This window comes from Raphanus sativus, chromosome 4 (genome assembly GCF_000801105.2).
Source record: "Raphanus sativus cultivar WK10039 chromosome 4, ASM80110v3, whole genome shotgun sequence".
NCBI lineage: Eukaryota > Viridiplantae > Streptophyta > Magnoliopsida > Brassicales > Brassicaceae > Raphanus > Raphanus sativus.
Window position 1 is genome coordinate 37,698,340 of NC_079514.1, and position 21,075 is coordinate 37,719,414.

The 21,075-nt window shown below is 35.5% G+C and overlaps 4 protein-coding genes across 5 annotated transcripts; 2 read left to right on the forward strand and 2 right to left on the reverse strand.

The window, feature by feature from the left end:
* Window positions 1–661: 661 nt before the first annotated feature.
* Window positions 662–2,333, forward strand: LOC108854667 (putative receptor like protein 25). The gene is made up of 2 exons (XM_057008461.1): window positions 662–1,834; window positions 1,970–2,333. The coding sequence occupies exon 1, from the start codon at window positions 662–664 to the stop codon at window positions 1,253–1,255; it is 594 nt and encodes a 197-aa protein (XP_056864441.1). The 3' UTR covers window positions 1,256–1,834; window positions 1,970–2,333.
* Window positions 2,334–7,226: 4,893 nt separating this feature from the next.
* LOC108855503 (ankyrin repeat-containing protein At5g02620) lies at window positions 7,227–10,347 on the forward strand. Its single transcript, XM_018629349.2, has 3 exons — window positions 7,227–8,274; window positions 8,769–9,178; window positions 9,353–10,347. Exons 1-3 carry the CDS (start codon window positions 7,587–7,589, stop codon window positions 10,217–10,219), a joined length of 1,965 nt encoding a protein of 654 aa, XP_018484851.1. The 5' UTR covers window positions 7,227–7,586; the 3' UTR covers window positions 10,220–10,347.
* Window positions 10,348–12,345: 1,998 nt separating this feature from the next.
* On the reverse strand, window positions 12,346–15,057 carry LOC108855356 (probable poly(ADP-ribose) glycohydrolase 2). Of its 2 annotated transcripts, XM_018629159.2 has the most exons (10): window positions 14,645–15,057; window positions 14,317–14,502; window positions 14,091–14,194; window positions 13,802–14,006; window positions 13,637–13,741; window positions 13,431–13,549; window positions 13,194–13,337; window positions 12,900–13,107; window positions 12,741–12,803; window positions 12,346–12,663 (listed from the first exon to the last, which is right to left on the reverse strand). In XM_018629159.2, the coding sequence occupies exons 1-10, from the start codon at window positions 14,924–14,926 to the stop codon at window positions 12,517–12,519; spliced, it is 1,563 nt and encodes a 520-aa protein (XP_018484661.1). In that variant the 5' UTR covers window positions 14,927–15,057; the 3' UTR covers window positions 12,346–12,516. The 2 variants fall into 2 exon arrangements, with proteins under 2 accessions (XP_018484661.1, XP_018484663.1); XM_018629161.2 differs by lacking the exon at window positions 12,741–12,803.
* A 75-nt stretch (window positions 15,058–15,132) lies between these two features.
* On the reverse strand, window positions 15,133–18,912 carry LOC108855355 (poly(ADP-ribose) glycohydrolase 1). Its single transcript, XM_018629158.2, has 11 exons — window positions 18,554–18,912; window positions 18,275–18,460; window positions 17,932–18,035; window positions 17,421–17,625; window positions 17,221–17,325; window positions 17,026–17,144; window positions 16,655–16,798; window positions 16,360–16,504; window positions 16,048–16,245; window positions 15,728–15,790; window positions 15,133–15,524 (listed from the first exon to the last, which is right to left on the reverse strand). Exons 1-11 carry the CDS (start codon window positions 18,800–18,802, stop codon window positions 15,363–15,365), a joined length of 1,680 nt encoding a protein of 559 aa, XP_018484660.1. The 5' UTR covers window positions 18,803–18,912; the 3' UTR covers window positions 15,133–15,362.
* Between the last annotated feature and the right edge of the window lie 2,163 nt (window positions 18,913–21,075).

Below are 21,075 nucleotides of genomic sequence, written 5' to 3' on the forward strand. Positions count from 1 at the left end.
GGCTCCACATAAGAAAATTGGAGGCCGTAAGTTTGGTGACGTTTGTCATGTTAATGTTCAAGAGTTTGGGAGTTTCAGAGATCTCAATGGTTTCGTTTGAAGTGATCGACATTGTTAACAGTCGATAGCTTGGGAAAGAAGAAACCGGGTGGGGAAGAAGATGGCGTGAGGAAGAAAAAGAAAATAACGGCTAGGGTTTTGTTTATGGATCAATGCTCTGATACCATATAGGTTTATGGAATTGGATAATGTTATTAGTATGTGCAATACACGTATATATACTGAATAAAAGTATAATACTAGGTCTAGATGTTTTACTATACTACCCTTTATACATACGTACTCTATACAAAGACACGTTCCCTTTCTGGCTCAGGACTTTACCGAATTTGAAAGTCCTTATCTCAGTTCAAACAAGTTCTATGGCTCTATATCTCCTCCTGGTCAAGGTCCTCTCGGGTTTCCAGAGCTGCGCATATTTGAGGTATCTGATAATAGTTTTACTGGAAGCTTGCCACCAAGGTATTTTGTCAATTGGAAAGCATCTTCAGTTATGATGAACGAAGAGGGTGGTCTATATATGGTATACACAAAAAAGTCTTCTGGGAGTCTGTCTTAAGTCAGTATAGAAGCTATAGATTTGCAATACAAAGGTCTATCAATGGAGCAAGAGAAGATCCTTACCTCCTTCGCCACCATTGATTTTTCAGGGAATAGAATTGAAGGACAGATTCCTGAATCACTTGGTCTTTTGAAAGCATTGATTGCACTCAACTTCTCAAACAACGCCTTCACAGGCTATATTCCTCCGTCTCTCTCCAATCTTAGCAATCTCGAATCACTAGACCTATCAAGCAATCAACTCTCAGGGACCATTCCTAATGGACTTGGGAGCCTCTCGTTTTTGGCGTACATAAATGTGTCTCACAACCAACTCAAGGGTGAAATACCACAAGGAACACAAATTACGGGTCAACCTAAATCTTCATTTGAGGGGAATGCAGGGCTTTGTGGTCTTCCTCTCAAGGAAACTTGCTTTGGGACTATTACGCCACCAACACAACAACTTCCTGAAGAAGAAGAAGAAGGAGAAGAGGAAGAAGTGTTGAACTGGAAAGGTGTGGCAATAGGGTATGGACCTGGAGTGTTGCTTGGACTTGCGATAGCACACCTCATTGCTACATACAAACCAGAGTGGCTCGTTAAGATAATTGGTCCGAACAAGCGCATAAGCCGTTATAAATGTTCACTTTGAGTATGATCCTTCAATGTATGTCAAGTGGCTGGTTGATGTGATTCCTCTTGTATGGAAGCATCTCTTTTATGTTTGGTGTATCATTATCTGATGTTTTGTTTCGATTTCGTTTTCTATTAAAATAAGAATGATGAATGTTTTATAGTCAATTTCTTGTGCATCTCTATTATTTTCTTCTGAAGAGTAAAATGGCAGAAGCAAGGAAGATGGTGAGAAAAGGGGTCATATTGCGGTTTAGTAATTCTCAAATATTAGATAGATCACACTCCAATAAGAAGAAGTAAAGAAACTGTTGAGACCTAATGGGGATATAGAGACAACTAATATATTAAATGGCCGTTTTGTAAAGGATGCTTTGTGATTATGTCACTTATTAATTTGAAGTTGCCTGTAAGATATTTCTGCCTTTCAAGATACTGCAGAATACTCTGATCATGTTATGAAAGCTACACCATCAACAGAACGAAACCTCTAACTTATAGTGACAGAAGTGGGAAGCAATGGCTATAGGCTATGCTCTTGGAGTAACAATATCACAAGTCACTGCTTTATACACACCGGAGTTGCTCCTCAATCCTAGTATTTTATGAATTTTTTGGTTTTGCATTTGATCTTTGAAGGTTAATTTATGACTTGGTGGCGTTATAACGAAGCAAATTTCCTATGGTTTTTCTTATATCTTTTAAAACAAATCGATTTTCGTTTTGTTTATAGATCTAAGAGGGTCCTGGGAAGGAGAAGCATTGGTGTGTCAGAGAACAAGAGGCTTGACTATTGAGGAGGCAAGGCGTGGTTGCAGTGGTGGTGGTGCGGCGAAGAGAACATGGCGCTTAGGGTTTAGATGCGACGGTGGTAGTTTTGTTGTTGTTGTCGTGAGCTTGAAGACAGAGGAGGTACGTCGCGGTGGTGGTGTGATGCGGCGGATGATGATGATGTTTAGATTTACCCTTAGGTTTTTTGGTTTTGGTTTTGGTTTAGTGATTCTTTTAACCTGGTTAAGTTTGGATTTAGATTTATTTATTTTGGCTTAGTGTTATACATCATTTTTTGTAAAGTATTAATAAAAGTTATTATATTTATTCTACTTCGTATACAAGAATATTTAAGAAACAATTACACTTATTTAATTTCAATAGCAGTAATATTAACAATATAAATTAATATATATATATATATATATATATATTTAAATGTATTAAAGTAAATAATAACAAAAACAAAATGCTATTAAAAAATATTTAATTACATATGAAAAGGCGCTATAGCAAATCACAAAATGGTAGCACAACGAAAAAACGTTATCTTAAGTGATAGATCTATTATCGCGGCCGATGATACATCATACCTAATAACGCTATTGTATTGTTACATAGCGTTTTTCCGGCGCAATTAATACTCAATTTTCTTGTAGTGACCAAACAATCGTTGTTTGAAAACACAAATGGAAGTAATGGTTATTAACTATATTATCTGGTTTGTTTATCATTTTCCTTGGTACGGTTTTGCATTGCTAACAATATTATATATCAAAACCTTATCATAAAATAAAATTATCAAATTATAAAATTTCTTGTTATAAATATGCACTGTTTTAGGGTTTAGGCGATCACGAAGGCAATTCAGATCTGACCAAGCATACGTACGTCAACGGCGGTAGATCTCCGGTGTACTCAACGGATCTAGGTACATAGGAAGACTTCCATACACTTCTCTAGACCTAGAATTCCTGCTCCTTGCAGCGTATTAAACATAGTTATAGTCTCAATACTTGTTGTTTACTTGGGTAACAAGTCATGACTCGTTGGAAGAACCAATGGAACAAACCAGAATGGACAAATGGATCGAAGAAGAACCGAAGACTCTCGGCAAGTCAGAAGACGTAACCGTGAAAATGATGACATAATCAAGGTCTCGAACTTCGACTATTCGGATCTGATTGAGAAATACAAACTCTCTTTAGTCGGAAGGATGTTTCACCGTGATGGAAGAAGTGTTGATGCTCTGTTAACACATATGTCAGAGCCTCCGATATGGGATGTGGAAGGTAGAGTGCGGGATAAAAAAACCTTTACATTCCAGTTTGATTTATATAAGGAGGAATAAATAATAATGAAACACAAAAGATTTGCTGTTTTGGTGTTTTCTCCTTTAAAAGTTGGCTTTAATTCGTGTCTTCTTTTTGTTATAACTTTGTTTATCTCTCTTTAACACAAATTCAATAACCCACATATGTAATGATTTATCAACAAAAGTAGACATATCACTTCTCGACTTTAGCAATTAAATCACAAGTAAACGTGGTTACCCACTAATTTGGTCTCATATTTTGATCACGTTTCTCTTCCTAGTTCTAGTCAAAAGTTTCCTCCACTTTTTTCCGAGCATAAACACTTACATTTTCAAACACATTCACTCTAGTTCAGTTTGGTTTGACAAAAATAAAATTACTCGTTTTTTATTCTTACGTGCATGTTCCACTAATCGGATAACAGTCTACGCGTCAAAAATTTCTCTGCCGTTATTCTACTAACCTACGGGATTATGTACACATTCCCATACAAATATAGTATACTGTATTCTGTATACAATCCTTCTTAAGTATGGTTAAGTTAAGCATATTTGTGTAATTATGTTTTTAGTTGTCTTTAAAGTATAGCTGTATAGGTTGTCGAGATTATTCTCAAAACGCAATTATATTATGCAAACAAGTCACAAATACTTCTGCAGCTCTACTACATATATCAGCAATTCAAAAAGTATATTTCAACCTATGTTACTCATTATTACAACTAATAAAAAGATTGTCATTATATACTTAACCAAATTAATCTTAGCCTTGGCTAGTAATAGAAAGATTCAAGCTGTTTGTCATGGGTTTGATTCGGCTTGTTCATCCAACCGTATTGTATTGATGGATTTTAGTTGTGTAATCAGACGCTATGCCTAATCTCCACCATTATTAAAAAAGATTATTATGTATTCATGAGTTCATGCGACTACTGTTTTTCTAATTATAGTTAATATAATTTTGGTTTACCAATTTTTTTACACAAACAATCAAATAACTGGAAATTTATACAATATTAATTCAATCATTTTAACGTACAAATGAGGTCTATATGCTGTGCATACCCTTTTATCCACTTCAATAAGTATCACTTCTCCAAATGTGCAAGTTCCAATTCCAATATCTGACCATTTTTCGTGATTATTCATTTTTGTGATTATTCTATTTTAAATCGGGTAAACATTGGATCATTGGATTACATGTGATATCAACCTCAGTTTTTTTAGAGAAAAAATGTAGAAAGTTGTTTTTCCATATGCAATTAAAAAGCACAATGATTAATGAGCAGACCACGTGCTTTTTTATGATTTGCTCGTTAATTTTAGGGTGTTTGACTACAAAATTATCGGCCACATGGAATGGATCGATCACTTATTTATTACTCTTTCGACGGAAGAACTTAATTATTTTATATTTTCTTTGTCTTCTATGATGAAATAGATTACTGATATCTAATATGCAGATAATTAGATTCGATTTTTAAATATATACTATTATTTACAAAATGATTTTTCGTAACGGAGTTCTCACGTTAAAATTGAGTTTGCTTATTTGTCATAATCTCCATAATTATAGGTTTAGTCATATTTTATACTTAATTATTAATATTAATCTATTAATAATTTTATTTAATTTAACTAATAATTTATCATTATCTTGAAAATAATTAAAATATGCTAAATACAATATCATAGTTAAATTATACATTATAATTTGGTAATATTAAAGTATTACCTATATGTTTATATTATTTTTTGGTTTAATAATATTAAACCGATATATATATTACATAAGATATAATAATAATTTATCTTTTACTATAGTTTTAGGACAATCAAAATCACTTATTGTGATAATTACTAAAAAAATTGGCATAAAATTTAAAATTATTTATACTATTATTTACAAAATAAGTTGTTCACTCTCACTTTTAAATTTAGAGTGTCAAAAATCTTTATTATTCTTAATAATTAATTAGGTTATATTTGTTAATATATAATCACCCATAAATTAAAAAAAATTCATTAATTTGGTATTCATCACTATCTAAAAGATTTTATATTATATTATCTAAAAATATTTTACATCATATATTTTTAAAATAAATATAATTTATGTATATATGAATATTTAAAGTTTATTTTACGTAGCAAAAGATTTTTTATTAAAATAAAATTATTTAATATAAAATTAATATTTAGTTAATTATTAAATATTTCAAAAATGAGAATAATTTTATTCTAAAGTTTTTGAATTTATAGTATTAATGTAACAGAGCATAATTGTAACATGAACAACTAAGTTTACAAAAAATATAATAAACAACTAAGCTAAATTACTTTTATTTTTTTGATAAGAGGGTTTAACAACTAAGCTAAAAAATTACTTAAGCTAATTATTTAACATTTTCAAACTAATTCTTTGATTTCTTTATTATATTAATATATTCTTATTTTATTAAAAAGATTTTAAATAGTTATATCCATTTCATACAAATATAAGTTAAAATTTACGTACTAAACTATGTATTATGTCAAATGATTCCTATAAATTTAACTAATTAATTTATAAGAATATAAATCAATTTTTTTTTTCTTTTTTTTGAAAAAATTATAAAATCAAATCTCAAAAATTTAATTTACTTATAATAGTTAGAGCACTTGCAATGAAGGTTATTCTTAGTAATGATGTAACAGAGCATAAAAAAAATTAATTTACTTATAATAGTTAGAGCACTTGCAATGAAGGTTATTCTTAGTAATGATGTAACAGAGCATAATTGTAACATGAACAACTAAGTTTACAAAAAATATAGTAAACAACTAAGCTAAATTACTTTTATTTTTTTGATAAGAGGGTTTAACAACTAAGCTAAAAAATTACTTAAGCTAATTATTTAACATTTTCAAACTAATTCTTTGATTTCTTTATTATATTAATATATTCTTATTTTATTAAAAAGATTTTAAATAGTTATATGAGTAACCTTTTTAAACATTTATATCCATTTCATACAAATATAAGTTAAAATTTACGTACTAAACTATGTATTATGTCAAATGATTCCTATAAATTTAACTAACTAATTTATAAGAATATAAATCAAAACTTTTTTTTTCTATTTTGAAAAAATTAAAAAATCAAATCTCAAAATTTTAATTTACTTATAATAGTTAGAGCACCCGCAAAGGATATCTTTAAGAGAAAGTCTTTAGGAAAAAATACTAAATAACCAGTAAACCCTATCAAAAACTAAGGATTCAATTCTTAAAATTCTTAATTTGGATTCGTTCTTAGTGAATTCTTGCACTATTTTTTTTAATCTGAAAAATATAAAAAATAAAATAAAAAATAAAATAAAATAAAAAACTTTTTCTGGGTGCTCTTATATTTTTGGTCAAACTACTTAAACCAAAGAAACTTCTACAGTAAATACTTCGATTAGAAATGCAGAAAGAGTTGTAAGAAAATGACAGTTTTTATAGCCGTCTTATATTTTGTCTTCTTACAAGACAATTCTTTGATTGCAACACTATAATACTGTACAAAACTAAAGAGAAAATCGTTAATTAACTACCAAAGTGATTAAACCAAAATGCTACGTCTACTATAAGTCCCATAAGTGACATTGACTAAGACTTTTAACAGAGAATTCAACTGTAAAATAGTAGATGTCAAATTGAATCGTGCTTTAAATATTTTACCTTGTGTAGACTTTAAACTCTGGGAGTAGTAGGTGACATGGCACCATCAAATACAGAAGTCAAAAATATCTATAGTCACCACAGAGACTTCCAAAGAAGATGAGTGAGGTGAAATTAAAGCGTGTTAAAAACAAGAAAAGGCACTAACAACAAAACAAAGAAGTGTGGCTGCTGCTAAAAGATTCTTCAAAATTAAAAGATGATGCTGATGTTCTACTTCTGACATTCTCTCTCTCTCTCTCTAGAACATAAAAGACTAAACCTTTTTCCTTCAAACCAAACTCTTTGGGGTTTCTTATTAGATTTATATTCTTCCGATCTTTAACCAATTCCAAGTTGCTGTCTTCTCTCCAATTCGTTTCCCATAGAATAAAGTTCCTCTGTTTTTCCTCTAAACATGGATTCTCCGAGGTGATTGATAATCAAGAATTTTTTCTCTCTCTCTCTCTAAGGTATTACTCCGATTAGATTAGGCTGCTTTGTTAGATTAGGGATAAGAACTCATCTGGGTTTAGGTTCCTTTTGTTGATAACGACGATAAAGGCGAGAGCTTTTTATAATGGAGGAGAAGCAGAGTAGTATGACTATAATGGAGGAGAAACAGAGCTTTAACCAGACGGAGAATCATCATCAGCCTAGAAAGGCGAGAGCTTTAGAGAAACAAGTTAGTTTCCAAGGCGTGAACGTTGAGAATCATTACCATCATCAGCCAAGCAGACTGAGAAGGTCAATGGAGAAGCAGCTGAGTTTTCGAGGTGTGACGACCAACACTGTAGAGAATCAGAATCAGAATCAGAAACGTGGGGTTATGGAGAAGCTTCCCAGCTTTGGTAAAGCGTCGTCATCAATGGAGAGGCAGAAGAGTTTCCGTGGCGGGTTTCTAGAGAAGCAGAAAAGCTTCCGCGTGGTGATGGAGAGGCAGCTGAGTTTCATCGGTGAGAGGAGGAGGAAGACTGAGTCGCCGGGGAAGAGAGGTGACTCTCCTCTTCATATAGCAGCTCGGACTGGGAACTTGGGGAAGGTGAAAGAGCTGATCAGAGGTTGTAGCTGCGGCGATGGTAAAGAGTTGAGAGAGTTGTTGTCAAAGCAGAATCTCGAAGGAGAGACTGCTCTTTATACTGCAGCAGAGAATGGGCATTCGTTTGTTGTTGAGGAGATGTTGAAGCATATGAGTCTTGAAACTGCTTCTATAGCAGCTAGAAATGGGTTTGATCCATTCCATGTGGCAGCTAAACAAGGCCATCTTGGTAAGAAATAGATCTTCTTTGAAACTTCTCCAACAGAACCATATAGGCATATGCGGTTTCGGTTAGTTTGGGTTATTAGGTTTGGGCAGTTTGCTTCAGTTAGTTCGGTTCAACATAAATTTTATCAATTAACCCGAAAAGTTTGGTTTAGTATTCAGTTAGTTCGGTTTTTGAAAATCCTACTGAAGTTTCTGATTTCGGTTTAATTTTTGTTAAGATTTCGGATAAATTCGGTTAGTTCCATTAAATTTTGATTAGTTCAGTTATTTCGGTTAGCTCAGTTCTAAATTTGGTTGGTTCAGTGTTTTAGGTTTGGGTATAAATTTTTAAAAGAAGAAAACCGAAGTAACTGATTGTCAAACCGAACTAAAGTTTTTTTAGAAAGCCTGCTGAACTTCTAAATCGAACTAGCTGAACTAACCGAAATTTCGGTTCAACCAGGCCTAGAACCATCATGGGATTGTTCTGTAACTTTAGCTCTTCTTCTTGTGCAGAGGTGTTGAAGAAACTGTTAGAGACATTCCCAAACTTGGCAATGACAACAGATTTATCATGCACAACTGCGTTACACACGGCTGCAACGCAAGGACACATCGATGTGGTGAATCTTCTTTTGGAGACAGACTCTAACTTGGCTAAAATAGCTAAGAACAACGGTAAAACCGCGCTTCACTCAGCAGCAAGGATGGGCCACGTGGAAGTTGTCAAATCCTTGATAGGTAATGATCCAAGCATCGGGTTTAGGACCGATAAAAAGGGACAAACAGCTCTTCACATGGCTGTGAAAGGTCAGAACGATGGGATCGTTGTTGAGTTGGTGAAACCTGATGTTGCGGTTCTGAGCGTTGAGGATAACAAAGGAAACACACCGTTGCACATTGCCACAAACAAGGGCCGTGTTAAGGTATAGCTCTGAGCACACTATGAACATTAGTTTTCAACACAAAAAAATTATTTAACTTCTCAAAAGAAATTATTAAAATTCTTTAAAAAATTTATTAAAATTCTTTAAAAAATTTATTAAAATTCTTAAAAAAATTCTCTCCGTTATAAAAATTAATTGTTTTTTTTTATGCAGATAGTGCAGTGTTTGGTATCTTTTGAAGGCATTAACCTAAACCCAATAAACAAAGCTGGAGATACACCACTGGACATAGCTGACAAGATAGGAAACGGAGAGCTTGTGTCTGTCCTAAAGGAAGCAGGAGCAGCCACAGCTAAAGATCTCGGGAAGCCTCAGAACCCCGCCAAGCAACTGAAGCAAACGGTCAGTGACATCAAGCACGAGGTGCAATCTCAGCTCCAGCAGTCCAAACAAACCGGCGTGAGAGTCCAGAAGATAGCCAAAAGACTCAAGAAGCTCCACATCAGCGGTCTTAACAACGCGATAAACTCGGCGACAGTCGTCGCCGTGCTTATCGCCACGGTGGCCTTCGCGGCCATCTTCACAATCCCGGGCCAGTACGAAGAGGATCCAACCAAAGGAGCGTTGCTAGGACAAGCGCACATAGCGAACAGAGCGCCGTTTCTTGTCTTCTTTGTTTTCGACAGCTTGGCGCTGTTTATATCGTTAGCTGTCGTCGTGGTGCAGACTTCGGTGGTTGTGATCGAGCAGAAGGCGAAGAAGAAGCTCGTGTTCGTGATCAACAAGCTCATGTGGTGCGCTTGTCTGTTCATTTCCATTGCGTTTGTGTCTCTCTCTTACATTGTCGTGGGGAAAGAGGAGATGTGGTTGGCCGTGTGTGCTACGGTTATCGGCGGGACGATCATGTTGACGACAATCGGGGCCATGTGTTACTGTGTGGTGAGGCATAGGATGGAGGAGTCTAAGCTGAGGAGTATAAGGAAAGAGAGGAGCAAGTCTCAGTCTTTCTCTATGTCTCGTATGCCTTCTGATTCGGAGATTCTGAATGGTGAATACAACAAGAGAATGTATGCACTATGAAAGACAAACCAATATTATATATACACTTGTATTTTTTTGTACCTGTAAACCGTTTCTATTCGTTGAAGTATCATCAACGCAACGCAATATACAGTATAGTTTTATTATAGTATATCCATTATATCTAATGATTTATACAAAGTTAATATGATCGGTTTCTACAAAGAATCTCCTGAGTTTACTTAATTATGTTGAAACTTATATTATTATTATTTTTGTTACCGTTAACAATAATACGAAGAAAAAATACGGATTTAAAAAGAGAAAAGGAAATAGAGGCAGCTATTTCAAATTGTCTTCACTAATCCAAAAAAACGAAAGAAAAGGAAATTATATTTTTCTTTTTGTTAGCGATAATTAAACCTAACAAATAAAAATACGAAGATAAATACAGAATTAAGAGAAAAAAGGAAAAGATTGAATTTATAACAGTATCACATTATCTTCAGTAATCAAATACATAGAGACAATAGGAAAATTTCTATTTCTATAGGTCCGTATAGGAGAAGGTTAATTAAAAAGGCCTAACTCTATATAAACAGACAGACCCTTTCTCATTCTCCTTAGTCCTTTCTCATTAACATCTTCTTATTTTCTCTTGTTTATATAATCTTTCTCCAGAGAGTTTTTGTTGATTCATCGCCAAGAAAACAAAGAAAAGAAAAAGAGAACTCTGCAGTTTATCGAGGAGGAAGATGGTGACTCATGATGATGATGCTAACAAACGCGTCGAGGGTTCGAAGGGAGGAGAGAAGAGATGCTTTGATCTTCTCGCGACGTTGCTTCTCGCGTACGGTAACGATGAAACGAAAGCGAAACTAGGGCAAGAAGCGCAAGAGAGGAGGGACATGCTCGTGATCGACACTGTTACTTCTACTAGTGCAGCCACCAAAGCTTTCTTGTTTGGTAAGCGAAAGATTGATTACGAGTGCAACAAGAATCAAGAAAACACTTCTTCTTCTACTTCATCGAGGAGTTTGGTCGAGTACAAGAGGCGTCGTGTGGAGTCCTCCTCCGACGACGAACCGATCAGAGCAGTACCTATTACACAAATCAAGCCTCGGTTTAGAGAAAGAAAGGGACCGGTTAAACAAAAGGAACCGGTCAGAAGGGAACCGGGGATGACACCGGAATGGTTGGTTGAGCTGATGAGGAGACACGAGGGCGTGGAAGCGAAGCTGGTCATCGAGAAGGTGATTACGAAGACCGATCTCAAACCAGACCAAGGGCGTTTCTTGGCACCCTTCAAGCAAATAACAGAGATGGACTTCTTGAACGAGAGAGAGCTGAGCATCGTGGAGAAGCATCACAGGGGAGATAGCGAGAAAGGGCTTGATGTGATCTTGTTGAACGGTAACGACGCTGAGGTGAACTGGGACGCTAACCTGAGGATATGGGAGATGAGGAGTAACTTCAACTACGCCTTGTGCACTGGTTGGAACCAGTTCGTCCGCGAAAACGACCTAGCGGTGAACCAGACTCGTCGCCTCTGGTCTTTCCACTCTCGAGATGGCACGCTCTTTCTTGCTTTCGATCCTCTCATCACTCCAGTTACAACACATGCTGCAGCTTCGTCTTCATCCATGGCTATGGTTGTAGTCTCTGAGGATCCGTTTGTGTTGGAAGAGATAAACAGGAGACTTTTGCCTGAGATTCCAAGGAGAAGCAGAACTCCTCGAGTTTGGATTCCAGATCCGACAAGTGACTCCAGCAACGTCTACCTACTCGAGGGTGGTTTGGATCTGAACAGAACACCACCTCCAGAGGACACTGATGAGATGGATCTTGATCTCGAGGATGTACAAGAGACGCATGTTAGTAGTACCTCACAGGAATCCCTCACTGAGACCTCACTAGTACTCTTCACAGAGACAACGACTCTGGACCTCGAGCTCGGGTTGTAAGTAGAGATTCATGGGAAAACAGCTCTGCTCTATGTGACTTAATCTTTGTATTATTCTGAACCCTAATCTTTGCCGTGTCACGCAAGTAGATTTTTTTTTCTTCCTTATTGATTGTTGTAGCTACTACCTTGATCGTATGAATGAATGATATAATATGTTTATTTTTTTTGGTGATTTGCATTTCAATCTGGTTTGACTATGTTGATGAGTAAATGCTTTAAATCAGATAAGACCATGATAAAACCAATTAATTACACAAGGGAAGCTTACTCAAAGCAAACTCAAATGTAGCAAAGAGTTGATGTTTAACAAATAAACAGACTAAAAGATAAGTCATACAGATAAGAGTAATGTAATCTTATAGTACTCAGCAACGAAGAAGTAAGCTTTTACTCAATCGGTGGTAGAAGAGAGTGAGGATGTGAGCCAAGAGAAGAAGCCAAGCCTTGTTCTTCTGCTAGACCTCTCTGCAGAATACTCCACTAGCTTACTCCACAGCTCTCCTACCTTCATTTCTTGCAAACCGATCCTTTCTATCACCTGAAAAAAAGCTTATATTATATACATGCTTTCTTTAAGGTCTTGAGACAGTTTCAATGAGTTAGGATTGTAATAACCTGATCGACATTTTGCAGGACTTGTAATCCAAATGTGTAGTATGATATTAATGGTCTTCCAGACTAAAGAAAGTAGATTGAGAGCGTTTACACTACTGTTAGATGGAATGATAAATTGTGTGCTTCCAGGAGCAACTGATGAAAGCAGAGAAGGCATACCTGTGAAACGGCAAGCCACTGAAGCATGATCTTTACTTCTGGATCGCCTCCAAACACACCGCAACCCCAGTTCCCTGTAGCTACACCGACCTTCTCTTCATGATCATCCATACACAATCTCCTCGAGCTTTCTACAGCTGATGATGGAGGAGGACCGGCTTGATGTTTGCATTGATGCAAGTATCCGCAAAAAGCCTTGTTAATCTCTCTACAGAAAACAACAGGAGTATCTGAGAAATCCACAAACCTTAAACTAGATGAAAAGAAAGGACTCAAGGGCAATTTTTTGATTACCGAAGTAGGGCCTCAGGTTTGTACTGTGTGCTTCCTGGGTTAGGAAGTGCATCTATTGCTATGACTCTCGTCTTTCGCCTCTTGAAACTGTCAGAGTCCTTCTCGTCTGTGTAATCGCCAGCGTATTGGAACGAAGGTCCATACCTAAATGGTGCAACAACATGTGTTAGATTTCTTTAAAGACTATTATAATAAGCTTAGCATCTATCTACCTTTAAGTTCACTGGTATTACTAACCCTGTGTAACGTGAAAATCTTTCAACACCAACAATCTCAATAGCTTCATTTGCATCCATACGAGGCAAGAAGATCATCCCAGCTATAAGTTCTGGATTGATCACAAACCTTATTTCTTCCTACACAGGAAGAAGTTTTGACATGTTCATAAGATGGTAGAGAAATGGAGAAAGAAGGAAGGTATCAACAACAAGTCATTCAATTACCTGTAGAGTATCATAACTCAGAGTAAGGCCTCCAATATACTCATCTGCAAAATCCACTTCAAGAGCTTCACCAGGTTGATCTTCTATAGCTCCCGAGGTATGAATCTAAAAATGGATCATCAGAAGGATTCAATGGCTAATAAGGATCAGTTAAAGAGTGTTTACCTCAACGGAGCAAAGTGGGGTGGTGGATTTGGCCCAGTAATCAGCATCAGGATAAGAAACATAGTGAGGATTGTGTCCTCGGGGAAGAACTTTCCTCTCAAATGAAACAAAGCCGGTGGGCATACATTGACATACTCGTTCAAAGTAATGGAGAAGACATCTTATTTTGTTTTCCCGCTTGGTGCAGGAACTCATTGACGGAAACCTTAGGAAAAAAAAACAAAAGTAGGATTTGTAACTTTTGAGTTCTATAGTTGTAACTTGTAAGGATAAGAAAGGAGTCGCATACGAAAACAAATATTCGAAGTTGATGCTTTGAAGATGCTTTGAGCGCCTGTCAGCTTCAGGGAACAAACAGAAGAAGGAGCATGCAAGAAGAGCTGCAATCAACTCCTGCAGAAGACGACAAATGAATGAAGCTTGAATACAAAACAATACTAGAAAGTTAATATAAGCAACTTCAATTCAATGCGACCAAACACATGTTTTTTTTAAACTCAAGTGAGTATATATACCTGGCTAAGAAACACAATGCCAGCTTCTTGAGGGGCTAATATGCGAAGCCCAGACGCAACTCCATCAAGAACATGGTCTGCTTTCTGATAATGCGTTTCTAACATTGAAGGTAACTGGAGAAGTAATCCGCACAACGTAGGAACCACCTCACCAAAAAACTTGTCTGATTCTTCTCTGGAAATTTTCTGCATCGCATAGTCCATGCCATTTCTTAATGTCCCATTGTTAAAAGGTTTGATGTTTAGCTATATTGACATCTTTAGGGACACAATGAATAAAGAAACAAAACAACCAAGAGGACAGACGAAGAGATATAAAAACTGTTACCTTGTCAAAGAAAACAGAATACCCTTGTAATGGATTAGGTGAGCCATCACCTGCATTCAAGGAGAGGTATTTGCGCATGTTTGTGATATGCAAGGCAAGAGCCTCTCCAGAGTTGACCATTGACTTGTCCGGTCCCTTAGAGATTGTTTGGAGCTCCTGTTCAACAGAACGTGGCCAGGCTAGAGATGGAGACTGAGCCACAAGAGGCAAATACTTGAGAATTGACCTAGGATCTTCCCTCTTCTCCATCTTTATCGCCTTTCCTAGTTTCCTGAAAAACATTTACGAAGCAGAAGATAAAAGTCTGCAATGGATAAAGGAGAAGAAATCAATATCTGAGGTTGTATATATATTACTTAGTTCGATAACATTTATTTCTTTATAACAGACGGCACTAAAGTCAAACAAGAACACGTCTTACTCAGAGACTCCGTCTACGTTCATTTACTCTTGCCAACAAACTTTTGTGACCGGGAAATTTCAGCATATAACAAGACAAAAAGAACTTCTTTCATTTAAATATTAAGAGTGATTCAAACATTTGACCAGTACCATACAGCAGCATGACTAGTGCACCTAATGAATGATGCTTGATGATGATCAAGGACTATAATACAACTTAGTTGAAAATAATCACTTTTACATATCTGTGTGGGGAAATGCATATAGGTACAGCATGAAATGCGGCAATGAACTTGATCAAGGCAAATTTGCAGGGTCAAGACGGCGAGATAGCCTCATTGGTGGTATATAGAGATGGAAGTAGCCAAGAGAAGAAGCCAAGATTTGTTTGCTTGTACAGCCTTTGAGCAGAATATTCTAGCATCATGTTCCAGAGATCTCCAACGGTCCAATCATGGGAAATAATCCACTTGGTCACCTGCACTTGCAAGATGATGTATAAGTTGCAAAATCAATGCAAGTAGGCACAACGGCTAAGCATTACAATACACTGGATACTCTTATTCCGCTTACTACAGACCCAATTCTTGGTAAATACCAGTTCTGAAAGTATTGGAGGAAAAGAAGCAACTGGAAGTAAGGATTAAGAGTTGTGGAGTTTCAAAGAGCACGAGAGGTTACCTGATCTAGGTTTTCGAGGGCCTGTGTTCCAAAAGTGTAGTATGATATAAATGGTCTCCGCGCCTGGAAAGTAGACATGACCAAGTCAAGAAACAAGCAAATGAAAACTGCTATATATCTCCTCTTCCAAACGAAAAAAATCTGATCTAATTCTAAAAAGTATTAGTCAATCAAGACTCAAAAGTGACATGGAGTGCGTCTTCAAAACATACTGAGTTCATGGTTTTAGAGAGAAGTAATCCTTATGTTTTATTCCCATAGCGTAATGGTACACAACTTGTACCATCCAGAAGAGTTATAATTAAATTGAGAAAGGGTACCTGGGAAGTAGCAAGCCACTGGATCATAGCTTTTAGTTCTGGGTCTCCTCCAAAAACACCACATCCCCAATTACCAGTCGCCACACCAACATCTTCATGATCCATGCAATTGGATCCTTCCCCACAAAAATCTCTTACAAAACTGCCAACATGCTTCTCTCTATTTGTCTCGACATCATTTACTGGAGCTCCATGTGACTGTACCAAGAGCATCAGACAAAAACTTTTACTTTCCAAAAGATTACCTAAACAGTGCCTACAAGGCCACAAATGAAAAAAAGAGCACTAAAGATTTGTAGCAAAAATTCCAACCGTAGAGGTTTCTGTATCCATGAGATCAGAATCTTTGTCGTCACTGGCAAGCTGCATTTCACTGTCTTCTTTGTCTATGAATATACTCTGGTTCTGCCAAGATTTCCTTTGAATTAAAAAGCCACATAGAGCCTTGTTAATCTCCCTGGAAAAGATAAAAGAGAGAGAGAAAAAAAAGACATTAGATTTCAAGTATAACGAGAACAAAAGAGTAGCAAGCCTCCAAAATGTCAAATAAACACAAAATTAGATTATCTAAAGAACCTAAGAATCCGCAAAAGAAAGTTTCACATACCGCAAAATGCACGTTTCTTTAAAATGTCTCATCTTCGGGGCACATAATGCATCTATTGCAACAATTCTGGTTCTTCGCCTTCTGAAAGCATCCATAGTCTTCTTGTCAATGTAGTCACCAGTAAACCGAAATGAAGATGCATACCTACAACATAAATTAATTTCAAAGAAACTGATGATGCCGTATCTACAACATAGAACAATTATCTAGGTGCACACTTCCTTAACTATAATTCAGCGTGCCCGAAATAGGATTTTTACAGACTGATATGTTAACGAGCCTATTGGTCCATAGAACTATCAAAATACAGTAAATTAATACAGCTACTACTAAGTAAACATAGACCGATGGTACAAATTACAAAAGCTCACCCTGTGTAACATGAAAATCTTTCTGCACCAACTATTTCTATAGCTTCATTGTCATCCATGCGAGCCAAGAAAAGCATGCCAGCGATTAGTTCAGGGTTGATCATGAAGCGTATCTCCTCCTGCACAAGAATCCATTCAGAAGTCTTATAACTCAAGAATCCTTCTGAAAGCTAATTTGCATTATGTGTCTCAAACCTGCACGCACCCCCTATTCAGGGCACCACCTCCAAGATACTTGTTTGCGAAGTCCACTTCCAGAGCATTGTCAGATTGATCTTCTATAAGCCCGGAAGAGTGAACCTATAACAACAAAGGCTGTTGGAAAATATAATCTACAAGCATTTGCAAATATTTTGGTGCAAAAGTAAGTAGTATTACAACCTTATTCTGATTACCTTAAAAGCACAAAGGGAGATGTCAGACTTGCTCCAAAAATCAGCGTCATGAGCAGTGGTAGAAGAAGTGTGGTATTCAGCTGGAAGAATCTTGCGTTCAAATGAAACAGTCCCAGTGGGCATGCAGGAGCACACCCTTTCGAAGTAATGCATAATACACCGTATCTTGCTTTCATGACTTTCACTATAACTTTCATAAAGGCTCCTGAAAAGAAAAATGAAACTATGATGTCGAACTGCATCTATACGAATTTGAAGATGTGGCCAATTTAACAAGTGAGCTCTCAATGGATAGTGAAGCCCTTATAGGATCTCCAGAGGATTTACGTACTTTAGACTATCAACTGTGATCGTCAATGGAATAAATAATAAAATTCTCTTTCTTTCATATAACTTGTTTGACCATCATTTATCACTTAAACAACTGACTTTGCAACAGAACCCATTTCTTCCAGACCTAGGCCTAATAGCTACGAAAACTATAGAAGTCAAAGAGAGAGAGATCACATACGCAAACAAATGATCAAAGTTGATGACTGGAAGATCTTTTGCACCTCTAGTAGAAACTGGAAACAAACAAAAGAAGGCACACGCCAGAAGAGCTCCAATTAACTCCTGCAAAGTTAAAAAGCATAATGTACATTTAAGGAAAGCGATAATCCATATTAGAGAGACAAAACACTACATCTTCAACAAAAACCAGATCATTACTCTTTCCCAAACACATGTTCCACTATCCTCTAACCTAATAAAAATCTAACAAAACGAACTATGCAAAACCAAAAGAAACAAAAAAAAAACCTTTCATAACATCATATAATGAAGGTAACATAACTCTGCATTTCATCAAATACCTGGCTGAGGAAAATTATGCCAGCTTGTTGGGGCTCTAACAAACGCAAACCCGTCTCCACCCCACCAACAACACCATCAGCACTCCGAAAATGCGTTTCCAACAAAGACGGAAGCTGAAGGAGCAACCTCGCCAACGCCGGTACAACCTCATCGAACCATCTCTTCGAATCTTCCCCACGAATCAGCTGCAATTTAACAAAGATGGAACCTTTTGATCCCTGTCCTTAAACCCATCACAACAAAATTCGATTTTTAAAAAATAAAAAAATCACTCTCACTTCGTCGAAGAGAAGGGCGTAGCCTTGAGGAGCAGAAGGGGCAAGAAGGCGAGCTGATAGGGAAAGTGATCGCCTCATATCGGAAATAGCTTGCCACAGAACTTCTCCCGAGTCGACTCGGCTGTGAGATGGGCCTTCGGACATGGCCTTTAGGGCCTCCACCACGCGCGGTGGCCAGTAGAGTGATGAAGAGCGGATGAGAAGCGGGAGGTAGGGGAGAATGGAGTTGAGATCTTCCCGGTTCTCCATTTTTGTTGGGATTCTCTGTGAATCGCTGCTTCTGCGACAAGTTTCTGCCGCCGGCGCGTGTGGAGAGAAAGTTAAAGTGAAAAAAAAGTCAAAGAGTGAAGAACGACGGCGTGGTGAACCAGTTTGGTTGAACCTGGAAGTTGGGATTTAATCGAATAGAGAATGTAGTGGATTGAACCGGTTCGGTCTTGTTTGAAATGTGGTATATCGCTTTGGTTTTGGTAAATGGTTTTTTTTTTTCCTTGTTTTGTGGGCCAAGACCAATCCTTTAATAATAGACCATCAATTGAAGTATCCGAGTAGTAGATTTTAACTATATGAATTGTTCCCCTTTTTTGCATTTTATCGAATATGGTTTGAATTATTCATTGCCAATCTTTAACCTGCTATTTATTTTCTAGATCCTGGAAATAAGTAAAAGTGATAGATCTCAAAATCCATTCAGAAATTAGGTTTAGAGTTGTATTAAAAATACTAGGTAATGAACTCACGCGATATCGCGTGGAACTCATTTCTTATAAATAAATAATCATTATTTAATTTATATTTTATAGAAAAATTAATTTTATTTTCAAATAAATTTTTCATGTCAAAACATATGAAAATATTTATTTATAGATAATATTATAAATGTATATTTAGGTAAGTACCAATAAAATTATACATTTTTATTAATTTAGGTAAGTTACTCTAAAATTTTAAATTATATCATTTTATAATAAATAAAAGATCTCTTTTTAAACATTAAAATAGTTTTAAATAAAAATATATTATTTACTGGGATATGTGTAAGCTAATTTAATTTAGTTAGTATTACAAAATCATGAGTTAAAAAATAAAGAGACATATTTGTATAAAATTTAAATATTAACTTATACACAACTCTTGAAACAAATAATAAAAAGACACATCTTAATATATAATGAAAAACATAATTTTTAACAAGAAATAAAATTCCTAAAAAATACACAATTTTTTCAACACTGTTTGGGATTTTTTCATATAAAAAAATTATGAGATGCAAATTTTATGTATAAAACTTTAGAATTTTAAATTTTCATATCAATACACTGATTTTTAGATATAAAAAATTACAAATATTTATGAAATATTAATAATAGATATTAGCATAATAAAATGAAAATACATAAATATTTGTATAAAAAATTAAGACATGCAACATTCCATATATATGAATAGTCACATATTTTTTAATTTAAAGGTGGTTATTTTGAAATGATAATTATATAAATATTCGCAACTTTTCAATTCAAATAGTCATATGTTTTCAATTTAAAGGTAGTTATTTTGAAATGGTACATATATGAATAGTCACAACTTTTCATTTAAATAAGTACATCTTTTTAATTTAAATATTAACTAATATACAAATCTAAAAATAAATAATAAAAGGACACATCTTAATATATAATGAAAAGACACAATTCTTAACAAAAAATAAAATTGCTATCAAATTCTGAAGATTAGTTGTTAAGTTAGTCAAATCTCTACTGTTTCTGAAAAGATGAGCTCACTATCACCATAGTTAATTCTCTATCTATAGATAAAATTCTAAAAATCCTGTGCAATTATACAATTAAAAAAACTTAAAATCTCCTAAAGTTGCTTAAAACAACCAGTGGGCAGAATAATGACGATCACATAAAGTTCATAAAATTCTGAAAATTCTGTGCAGTTATGTATTTTAAAAACTCTAAAATCTCCCAAAATTGCACGAAACAAACCAGTGGATAGGGTAATGACGTTTAAATACAATTTAGGAACGTCTCAAGACATTCCAAAGATGTCTGGTGACATTCCACAATCTTATGTGCAATGTCCACATATGTCTTAGGATATTAAGTTTTTCTTCGAGCGTCAAACGACCACTCTTCAGTAAAACTACCATAACTTTTGACTAAGAACCCCAATTGACCTCAAACTGGTGGCATTGGAAAGCTTATCAAAATCTCTACCGTTTCTGAAAAGATGAGCTCAATTTCACCATAGCTAGTTCTCTATCAATAGATAAAATTCTGAAAATTATGTGCAATTATACATTTCAAAAAACTAAAAATCTCCTAAAGTTGCTTAAAATGTACCAGTGGGCAGGGGTAATGACGTTCACAGACAGTTCAGAAATGTCACAGGACATTATACAACTGTCTCTGGAAGTCCACAGATGTTTTAGAATAGTAATTTACCTCTTCAAGCGTCAAACGAGTACACTTCATTAAAAGTATCTGACTTTTTACCGAGGACATTCCAAGAGA

Excerpts from the sequence above, each read along its gene's own strand:
- LOC108854667 (XM_057008461.1), top strand. The coding sequence starts at position 662 with ATGGAGCAAGAGAAGATCCTTACCTCCTTCGCCACCATTGATTTTTCA.
- LOC108855503 (XM_018629349.2), top strand. The coding sequence starts at position 7,587 with ATGGAGGAGAAGCAGAGTAGTATGACTATAATGGAGGAGAAACAGAGC. Across the intron at positions 8,275-8,768 it reads AGCTAAACAAGGCCATCTTG|AGGTGTTGAAGAAACTGTTA; the intron begins GTAAGAAATAGA and ends CTTCTTGTGCAG. Across the intron at positions 9,179-9,352 it reads CAAACAAGGGCCGTGTTAAG|ATAGTGCAGTGTTTGGTATC; the intron begins GTATAGCTCTGA and ends TTTTTTATGCAG.
- LOC108855356 (XM_018629159.2), bottom strand. The coding sequence starts at position 14,926 with ATGTTTTTCAGGAAACTAGGAAAGGCGATAAAGATGGAGAAGAGGGAA. Across the intron at positions 13,742-13,801 it reads CCCCACTTTGCTCCGTTGAG|ATTCATACCTCGGGAGCTAT; the intron begins GTAAACACTCTT and ends ATCCATTTTTAG. Across the intron at positions 13,338-13,430 it reads AGATTTTCACGTTACACAGG|GTATGGACCTTCGTTCCAAT; the intron begins GTTAGTAATACC and ends TGCACCATTTAG.
- LOC108855355 (XM_018629158.2), bottom strand. The coding sequence starts at position 18,802 with ATGGAGAACCGGGAAGATCTCAACTCCATTCTCCCCTACCTCCCGCTT. Across the intron at positions 18,461-18,553 it reads ACGCCCTTCTCTTCGACGAA|CTGATTCGTGGGGAAGATTC; the intron begins GTGAGAGTGATT and ends GTTAAATTGCAG. Across the intron at positions 17,626-17,931 it reads AACTTTGATCATTTGTTTGC|GAGCCTTTATGAAAGTTATA; the intron begins GTATGTGATCTC and ends TTTTCTTTTCAG.